Source organism: Rhinoraja longicauda, chromosome 11 (assembly GCF_053455715.1).
Source record: "Rhinoraja longicauda isolate Sanriku21f chromosome 11, sRhiLon1.1, whole genome shotgun sequence".
Lineage (NCBI taxonomy): Eukaryota > Metazoa > Chordata > Chondrichthyes > Rajiformes > Arhynchobatidae > Rhinoraja > Rhinoraja longicauda.
Genome location: NC_135963.1, coordinates 39,466,346 through 39,477,187, shown reverse-complemented (window position 1 = coordinate 39,477,187; position 10,842 = coordinate 39,466,346). Strand labels below are relative to the sequence as shown.

The 10,842-nt window shown below is 39.6% G+C and overlaps 1 protein-coding gene across 4 annotated transcripts in view; it reads left to right on the top strand.

The window, feature by feature from the left end:
* The window catches only part of dars2 (aspartyl-tRNA synthetase 2, mitochondrial), a 28,496-nt gene that overhangs the window by 867 nt on the left and 16,787 nt on the right, over nucleotides 1–10,842 (top strand). For all 4 annotated transcript variants that reach the window (XR_013547793.1, XM_078407430.1, XM_078407428.1 and 1 more), the window contains exons 2-5: nucleotides 2,892–2,991; nucleotides 3,575–3,641; nucleotides 7,671–7,772; nucleotides 9,592–9,687. Coding sequence is in view for 3 of the 4 variants with exons in the window: in XM_078407430.1 (XP_078263556.1) it covers nucleotides 2,892–2,991; nucleotides 3,575–3,641; nucleotides 7,671–7,772; nucleotides 9,592–9,687 (365 nt within the window). In the remaining variant the exon portion in view is untranslated. The remainder of the gene's footprint in view (nucleotides 1–2,891; nucleotides 2,992–3,574; nucleotides 3,642–7,670; nucleotides 7,773–9,591; nucleotides 9,688–10,842) is intronic.

Below are 10,842 nucleotides of genomic sequence, written 5' to 3'. Positions count from 1 at the left end.
TCATTTGCAAACAATAGAACTCTACCATATCCACAATATAATTGAAAAGACATTTAACTTTATACTTGGAGCCAAGAAAATTTTGAATTGGTGAATTCATTAGTGCCAATGACAGCCACTAAAATGAGCAATGCTGCCTGACGTGGTACAGAAGCATAAATCCAATTCAAATAAACACAGTGGTGGAGTAAATCACTGGGTCAGGCAGCATCTCTGGAGAAAAAGGATAGGTGATGGTTCTGGTTGATTACTGCGCAAACACCTCAAAAGTGGTTATCTTGCGCAGTGAGTAGAGTAGTGATTAAATTTTGAAGTGCGCCTTTTTGACCAAGTTGAGGAGATCTAGTTGCTCAATCCCCTTTTTAAATGACTGAACATCGGGAGCGGCACATGTGTTGGGTGGTAACATATTCCATTCCCTTATCGTTCTCGGGTAAAGGGAATATTGGTAGCAAAGTTTATTGAAATTTAGCGAGTTGATGATGCAGGGACCCGTTTCATGGCAGTTGGTGCTCTGGGATGACGGAAGATTTGATGGCGTGATTTTGTGAATCTCCTTGTAAATTGCAATAAGTCTTAGCCTGATTCTGCAGAGCTCTAGGGTATCCCATCCGAGAGAAGTCAGCATATTATTCACACTTGATTTGCGCTTGTAGTCATTACATACAAAGCGAGCTGCTCGGCGTTGTACTTTCTCCAGGGTGATCTTGTTGCTGAAAGGATCCCATAAAGCCCCACAATACTCCAATTTAGGCCTGACCAAGGACTTGCAGGCGTTCTCTTTGACGGATGTACTACATGCGTGGAAATCTCTTTTAAGTTAGGCCGAGCATTCTATTTGCTTTGTTAAACATTTGACTAATATGCGTCGCCCAACTTAAATCTTTGCTTAATTCGACTCCTAGATATGGCTGATGGTCGACAGCAAGCAACGTATGGCTACCCATGTTGTATTCCAATAAAAATGGTTTAGTCTTGTGTGAGACATGCATGGTATAACATTTGGTTGTATTGAATGACATCTGCCAGGTTTTCTCCCACTCACGGAAAGCATCCAGATCCTTCTGTAAGGACAAGTTGTCTTCTGGTGTTTTAATCTCTATAAATTATGGCATCATCTGCAAAGAGTCGAACTCTGGACGAAACTGCATTTGGAATGTCATTGATATACAGTAGGAAGAGCAATGGACCCATGATAGTCCCTTGTGGCATACCTGATGTCACAGGAGTTTTAACTGACGTCTCTCCCTCCAAGAGAACTCGTTGGTGTCTCCTTGTCAAAAAAATCTCGATCCATTTTAAGAGGTTGCCGTCATCCCTACATGGTTGAGCTTGCACAGGAGCCGCTTGTGGGGAACCTTATCAAAAGCCTTCCTGAAGTCTAATATAATCAGGCCAATCTGACCCTTGTTATCGAGTGACCTGGCTAGATCATCGATGAGTCCCGCCAGTTGGGTTTCACATGATCGACCCTATCTAAAGCCATGTTGGTGGTTTGTTAGTACCTTGTGGAAGTCAATATGGTCCATGATATGTCGGTGGATTATATGTTCGAGAATCTTGCATGGTATGGAGGTCAGTGAAACTGGGCGATAGTTTACAGGATTTATCCTATCTCCGTTTTTATAGATGGGGACAATGTTAGCACTTGGCCAATCTTCTGGGAGTTCTCCACTATTCACAGACTTTTGTGGGGGGGGGGGGAGGTGAAGAGCTGGTATAAATCAGGACCTGATCTTTTCATTGGTTAGTTGATATGCGAAACAGTGCAACCCTGTATATCTCGAAATGATACACAAAACGATGTAAATCTTACCATGAATGACAAAAATAAAAAGTGTTATCCTTGTTTATGAAGTTCATTTTTGAATGATTTAAAATTGAGGGGGTTGGTGCAATATACTGCTAATCCACAAATGTGTCGTTATGCGATATTCACATTTGAAAAATCCATAAATCACCAAAAAAAAACAAGGTGCCTATGTTATTTGACCAACTTATTGGTTGAATTTAAATATCAATTTTTTACAGGTTATAGGGTAATGGGTAAGGATCGTGTTAATGCATGTAACTCATTTTTCACAAAAGTTAGGGTTAACACTATATTGCACCGACCCCCTCAATTAATTCAATACGAAACTATGGTACCAATGTAGACATGAATATACATTATTCATGTCTAAAGTTAGCACTTCTGCATCAGTGTAGGTATGTATGCATACATTTTGTTACACTAATATAGGATGAAAAGAATGAAAAAAAATCTTGACATGTGTTCATAGTTATTTTATTCACAATATTAGGATTTCTGGAAATAAGTATGATGTCACTGATTGCGAATGTGTATGGGTAGGCCCTAATGAAATGTATGTGAGATAACAGTGATCATGATTGGGAGAACCATGTGCTGAGAAGTGTGTGCATGACTGATGGCATGATATACATACAAGAGAGAGAGAGAGAGATTGAAAGCAAAATATATAATTAGAGAAAATCACAAGAAAAAACCTATATATATATATATATATATATATAGAGACCAAGTGGACCCGTTGGGCCCAAACCTCTCCTCCCAGGTCATAGGTCAAACCTCGCCTCCCAGGTCACAGGCTCACAGGTCAATTGTTCCTTGTTTTTGCTTTCCTTTTGTGCCGTTGGAATCTTTCCAGCATGATTGCCTGCTCAATATCAGCTGCATGCCAAGGAAGAATGAGCATAAATCATATCAGGGCCATTGTGCCATCGCTAGCTAACAAAGTGGATTTCTCACTGTCTGCAACAGCTGTTAGCATTCTGTGCATCCATATGTTGTTCGGGTGGAGAAAACAGTCTTTGTTTTTCTTTCTACAATACATGCGATTACATGAAATTTCTGTTTTCTTCCTTCATAGACCTGAATAGCTTTGTCCTTCGGACTCATACTTGTGGAGAACTTTGTGCTGCTCACATTGGTCAGGAGGTTAGACTCTGTGGCTGGGTTCAGTATCAAAGGTATGTACTCAAAATGTGTTCCTCTCTGTCTCTTACACCTCTAGATACCACTTGAGTAAGCACCATAAGTTTTATTCCTGTAGTTTACAGCTTAGTTTAGAGATACAGCATGGAAACAGGACCTTTGGCCCACTGAATCCAGGCTGACCATCGATCACCCGTTCATACTAGTACTATGTCATCGCACTTTCCCATCCACTCCCTAGACTAGAGGCAATTTTACAGAGGCCATTTAACGTACAAAACTGCACATCTTTGGGATGTGGGAGGAAACCCACATGGTCGCAGGGAGAACATGCAAACTCTACACAGACAGAATCCCAGGTCTTTGGCGCCATGAGGCAGCAGTCTAAAAGCTGTACCACTATGCCATCACAGTGTTGATGAGTGCAAACACTGCTTGCTTTTTAACACCAGCCAGTCAATGTGCAACATTGGAAGTAAAATTGAAATAGATTCCGGTCCGCTCCTAGATCTATTGTCGGAGAAAAGTATTGATAGACCCTAGTGGTAGAAGGAAAGATGTATTGTAATTGAATGCTCTATTTCCTCCTGTTATTAACTATTTCTTGTGTTTATTCAGACAGGACCTCTTTATCATTCTGAGAGATTTTGATGGTTTAACACAAATTGTTCTACCACAGGAGGAGGTAAGTAGGTTCAGCAATTATTATGAATAGAGTTATGTAGTATGGAAATGGGGTTTTTGACACAATATGTTCATGCTGGCTAAGATGCCTATCTGAGTTAATCCTATTTGCCTGCAATTTGTCCACATCCCTCTAAATCTTTCCTATCCATGTACCTGTCCAAATGTCCTTTAAACATTGTAAAAGTACCCACCTATACAGCTTCCCATTGCAACTCATTTTATATTCCTTATATCAATAAACTTGCCCCTTAGGTTCCTTTTAAATCTTTCTCTTCTCACCATAAATCTATGCCCTTTAATTTTAGACCTCTACCCTGCGGGAAAAAGATTATGGCTATTCAACCTACATGATTTTATATATCTTGATAAGATCACCCCTCAATCTTTTACTCTTCAAGAAAAAAATGCTAGCGCTCTCCTTATTACTTAAGCTCCAGTCCTGGTAACATCCTCATGTATCTTATCTGAATCCTTTCCAGCTTAAAGGTATCCTGGGTGACACAATATTTCAGTTGTGTTCTCAGCAAAGAATTTTACAGTTGTAACATGATGTCCTAACTCCTATGCTATGACTGATAAAGACAAGCATGCCAAATACCACCCTCACCATTGTGAATACCAGTGGCACCATTTTTAAGGAACAATGTACCTGCACCCCTCGGTCCCAACAATCTCCAGGATCCAACCATTTACTGTGTAAGTTCTGCCCTGGTTTAATTCACTAAAATGCAATACCTGACACTTTTCCTAGTTAATCTGCCATTTTCTGGGTCTCCTTTTCAGTTCATCCTGATACTGTGGTAAACATAGATAATCTTCTTCACTGTCGACTGCATCAACAATTTTGGGGTCATCCACAATCTAAATAACCATGTTAAGAATATTGTCATCTAAATCGTTAATATGGTTCCAAACAACAGTGGACCCAGCACTGATCCTGCGGCGCCCCACTAGTCACATGTCTCCAATCAGAAAACAAACCGCAGTACCACACCCCGCCCACAAGGCTAATTTTGTATGCAATTGACTTGATCCCACGTGATTTACAGCAGTCGCTGCCTCCAAAGGGAAGCCAGCATCATCAGAGACCTACACCAACCTGGCACACACTCATTTCACCCCTGCCATCGGGAAAAAGGTACAGGAGCCTGAAGACAAATGTTCAGATTCAGGAACAGCTTCTTTCCTACAGCCATCAGGCTATTAAACACTACAACCTCCAAAAGCTCTGAACTACATAGATTATTATTGCACTATTATGTGTGTGTATATATATATATATATATATATATATATATATATGTGTGTATATATATATATATATATATATATATATATATACATACATATAGGTATGTATATATACGTATGTATATACGTATGTATATATACACACACACTGAACTTTTTTCTCGTTTATTATATTGTTTACAGTGTACTATGTTTACATATTCTGTTGTGTCATTGTTCTATCTGGGACATATGACAATAAAACACTCGTCTCTTGATTAACCTTCCACATTAGCCTACTATGCTGAGACCTTGTCAAAAGCTTTTCTAAAGTTCTTCTGCCTTGTCTTCATCAATAGGCTTGGTTACCTCTTCAAAAATACTCAGTCAAATATGTGAGACATGATTTCCCATGCAAAAAGCCAGTCCTCTTTTTTTCCCTTGATTATCCCTAATCAGTCCTTACCTTTTCAAATGCTGGTACATCTTGTCCCTCAGAATCCCTTTCAGTAACTTTCCCAGCACTGATGTTAGGCTCATTTGCCTGTAGTTACCTGGTTTGTTCTTGCAGGCTTCCTTAAATAAAGGTAAAACATTAGCCACCCTCCAGTGTTGCAGTACCTCACCTGTGGCTAAAGATGCAAATATCTCTGCTAGTGCTCCTGCAATTTCTTTCCTGGCTTCCCACAATGTCTTAGGATACATTTGATCAGGCTCTGGGGATTTATCCATCAAAATAAGCCTTAAGACCGCCAGGTCTTAATGTGGCTATGTTCCAAGACATTACTATACATTTTCCTTAATCCCTTGGCCTCCATTAACTTTCTCCACAGTAAATACAGATGAGAAATATTAATTTAACATCTCACCCAATTCCCGTAGCTCCACACATAGATGACCACATCGATCCTTATGGGACCTATTCTCTCCCTAGTTGCCAGTTTGCTCTTAATCTAATTGGAGAATCGCCTTACCCTTACCTGCCAAAGCAATCTCAGGTCCACGTTTTGCCCTCCTGATTTCCCTCTTAAGTGTATGCCTACAACTCACACCCCTCAAGGTATTCATCTGATCCCAGCTGATTATGTCTGGAGTACATCTTCATTTTCCTGACCAGTGCCTCAATATTCCTGGGTTCCCTTCTCCTACCAGCTTTGCCCTTCACTTTAACAGGAGCATGCTGTCCCTGTGATAAATTAAAATCCTAATTATAAATCCTAAAATCCTAAAGGATAATTTTGAAAGTATTAGACAGGAACTTACAAAGGTTGATTGACAGAGGCTGTTTGCAGCTAAAGGAATATGCAAACAGCCTCTCTCAATACGTTCTTGTCTAAGCCCTTCAAAATTATCTTGCCCCTGTGTAGAATTTCAATTTTTGGATGTCTATCTTTTTCCATAACTATTTTAAAAAGTAATAGATTATTGTCACTGGTCCCAAAGTGCTCCCCTGCTGACACTTCAATAACTTGCCCTGCTTCATTACCCAATAGGTGGTCCAGTGTAGCCCTCTCTACGCATGTTTGAGAAAGCTTTCCTGGACACATTTAACAAATTCACTCCCATTCAAGCTCTTTGCAGTATGGCAATCCCAATCAATATGATGCAAATTAAACTCGCCTTTCTATTACAACCCCTAGTACTCTTATAACTACCTACGAACTCCCAATGTATTTGCCCTCTAATTCCATGGAATATTGGGGGGGCTTATATACAATCCCATAAAAGTGATCATCTTCTTAATTCTAAATTCCACCCTTATCATCTCAATGGACAATCCCCGAAGAATGAGTTTCCAAAGTATTGCTGTAATGTTCTCACAAATGGGAAATGCAATGTCATCTCTTTCTTTCACTGTTGTCATGCCTGTAGCATTGGTATCCTGCATCATTGAGCTCCCGGTCCTGCCCCTCCCTTAATCATGTTTCTGTTACAGTGATAATATCCGGTCCAGTGTACCTATCCATTTCCCGGGTTCATTTGCCTTACCTGTCAGGCTTGTTGCATTAAAATAAAAGCAGTTTAATCGATCAAACCTACCTCTCTACTTGTCCTGCCCTCCTGTCCTGTCTATTGAACTTGCTTGTTTTAACCTTTATATTTGTCTCAGCCTTCCCATTTTCCACATACTGTTTTGGGTCCCACCCCTGCCAGACTTGTTTAAATCCTTGCAGTTAGCATTAGCAAATCTCCCCATTTGGATATTGGTCCCCTTCCAGTTTAGGTGCAATCAGTACCTTTTGTACAGATCCCACCTGCTTGGAAGAGATTATGATTGTCCCTGTGTCTGAAACTCTCCTTTGTAACCATCACAACATCAGAACTATCATCATTATAATTTAAGTTCTAAAGAAGATGAATTGGATCTTAATGGCATAACCTCTATTGTTTTTGAGTTTTAAAAGAAACTCTAAACATTTTCAGAATGGTTATAATGAATAAGTATTTTGTAGTTATTTTCAGACCTCTTTCTGTGCAATCCCTTGATTAAAGAATCTATACTATCAGAGATGTACAATAAATGACTCCCTCCATATTTGGAAATGGTATTGTGATACTGAAAGTTTCCTTTGATGCCAATTATTGTCAGGTACCCAGAACCTGTCATTATATGGCATGCTGGATGCCAGTTGTGTTAACAGCTCCTTTTGACTTCACATTTGCAACATGTGCCTATTCATACACTGTCACCCACTCATCTTTTATATCACTCACATTTACCAAAATGTTTTTCTTTATTGTCTCTGAAAAGGAGCTATGCCACAATTAAATTGTATTGTAATCTCTCTCTTCACAGTCCACTGCACACTTTAAGAAGATGCTTTGTGAACTTCCTCTTGAATCTGTAATTTCTGTCACTGGAACAGTCATTCCCAGGCCACCAGGACAAGCTAATCCGGTCAGTTGGTGACTTCTGCATCTCCGGTGTCACACAAAGTTAATACTACTTGTATTGTTTCTCTTGGCACTTATTCTTTCCCAGACTAAATTAAATGTTTATCATTTATACCAGCAGTGCAGATCAGAATTGCCAGTAACATTGACAATTAAAGTGCATACATCTTCTGAAGGTTCTATTGTGTAGTTTGAATGCAAGTGTTTGCACATTGTGAAATATTGTCCTTATTTCTCTTCCTTCCGAACCTCTTGTTTTAGCACTTCTTGGTGCAAACCCCATTTTTCATTATGTCAATTTTCAGATTTGCCATTGTGTTTTTCAGATATCAGGTTTTGGTTTCAGTTTACTATTGTCACGTGTACCGAGGTACAGTGAATAGCTTTGTTTTGCATGCTGTCCGATCAAATCAGATATAACACATGACCATAATCATATCAAACTCAAGTACAATAGGTGGAGCAATGGGGAAGATACAGTGCAGAATATAGTTCTCAGTATTGTACTGCAACAGTTCCATAGACAAGTCCAATGTCTGCAATGGGGTGGGGAAAGAGGTGAATAAGGCAGTATGCCAGCTTATGGAAAGACTTTAGAAGCCTGATAACAGAGGGGAGGGAGCTGTTCTTGAGTCTAATGGTACGTGCTTCTGTATCTTTTACCTGATGGAAGTAGAGAGAAGGAATGGTGGTTCAAGTCTTGAATATGTTTGCTACTTTTCGGAGGCAGCATTTAGTGCAGGTCCAGTCAATGGTTTGTATTTGCATGGGATCTTTACAGGAGAGTTGGCAAATACAATTTAGCATTGAAGGGATATTGAGACAGGTAACTAAAAACTCGTTTAAGATAAATTCTTCAAGACACGTCTTGTGAAGTGGAAATATTCAAGGCGGAAATTACAAAGTTAGCACACTCAGGAAAGGAATATACTGCTGTTGCTGCCACATACTACTGTAGTGGTGCAAATCAGGTGTGTGTAATAAGCCAGAGCTGAAAAAGTGCAAATATCTCTGGGTCATGCAAGCTGGAGTAGAATATAAAGATAGTGAGCAATGATCTCATGGTGGGTTTTAAGAACAAGGGAAAAAAATCTGAAATCAAGACATTACTCAACTGAGAAATATCATGGATTAATGATTTCAAAAATGATTGCCATATTAAACTTGCAAATAGACAGAGAATCTGGCAGTCTTTTGTTACAATTGTGATCATATTTGAGCAAATTGGGCATTGGTTGTATAGTACTTTGAGGCATCCCAGGATTGTGAAAGGCACTATTGAAATGTATGTTCTTTTTTTTCTCTCCCAGTACAGTTAACAATTTATTCCTTGTGCATAGTGTCCACCCTCTGGACACCGAATGCAATAGATAACCCCTATAGTTGTCATTTCATAACAAATTGCCTGCTAAACCATTTGCTCAATATCAAATTGACAATAGCCATGCTGTGTCAAATTTATTTTCCTTGTTTTAAAGTTTTTGTTTTGGACTGAACATCATTTCCCAGACAGTGTATTTACCAAGTTTCTATTGCTGGTTCTCTGAATTGGTTACCAGGATGTGCCTGAGCCATGCTGTATGGATTTTCCCCCCTCCTTTTTGGTTTCTACAAATCACCTCCTATCTCAAAATCATGTTGTGATGTGGTATAACGCATCTGTTATGTATGTGCAATTTCCTGTGTACCGGAATAGTGTGCTAGGGCAGTGAATCTGGTCCATATTTACTCAAGAATGCTGTAATCTCAGAGCCACTTGAAAACAGTGCTACTTTAAATTTTGTTATTAATATGACTTAAAATGGATATCTTCTCCTCTTTAGGAGATGTCGACAGGTAAAATTGAAGTGCAGTTGCAGCATGCTGAGGTCCTGAACAGATGCAGAAAGTTACCCTTTGAAACCAAGGAGCTTGCAAAGGTAAATCCTGGAATGAAATACAACATGAACAACTATGGAAGTCCTACCCAACAGGCAACATGTAGTTTAAGCAGTTATGGAAGCACCCCAGGAGGCCATTTGGTGGTGCTGTTTAAAGTTCCTTTATTCCACTCCCAATGTTCTCCCTTCCTGCTCTGTTGATTCATGGACCCACGGAATCAATACTATTCAATGTTGCTTGTTTGTTCATTTTCCCAATTCACCCAATTTTATGAATCTTCTCATGGTCTGCAAAAAAAAGCAAATGCTCACCTGTATCCACCTATCACTTTTTAGGCTTTGTCCTGCCTGCACCTCTCTTCCAGCTTTCTGACAATCAGTTTGAAGAAGGGTCCCGGCCCTGAAATGTTAACCGTCCCTGTTCTCTAGAGATGCTGCATGACCCGCTGAGTTATTTCAGCATTTTTTTATGTAAGCCGGCATCTGCAGTTCTTTGTGTCTGCAAATGCTGGAAACCTGAAAATGCTGAGAACACTCAGCAAATCAAGCACCATCGGGTCCAAGACCCAAGAACTGCACTTGTGTGCATTACAACCAATAAGAGCTATCTTAACCAATCCAATGATCCTGCTTGCAATCTGAAGTCGTGTACTTTGATGGCAAGGCAAGTCTATCATTTAAATAATTGTTAAATGACATCTCCATCTTTTCACACATATTTTGTGCCCTTTGAACTTGATTAGTAAATATTTATGACTAGTCAGCCTACCTACTAGATGGTAACAAATGGTGAATCTGCAGTCAAGAGTTTTAATTGTCATGTGTACCGAAAACAGAACATTGAAATTCTTACTTGCAGCAGCATTACATGTCTAAACACATACTCACAGATTACAAAATAATCCCCAAAAAATCAATAAATGAGAAAATCAATATAACTGCAACACGAAAGCTGTTAGTGCAACCAAGTTCGTAGTTTAGTTGGTGTTTATAGTGTTCAAGAGCCTGATGATTCTTAGGAAGAAGCTGTTCCTGAACCTGGAGGTCACAATTTTAAGACTCCTCTCTCTTTTTCCCAATGGCTGGAATGAAATGAGAGTGGCCAGGGTGGTGAGGGTGCTTGATGATGCTGGTTGTCTTTTTGAGGCAATGCGTCCTTCAGATCTCTTCGATAGTGTGGAAGTCAGCACAGCG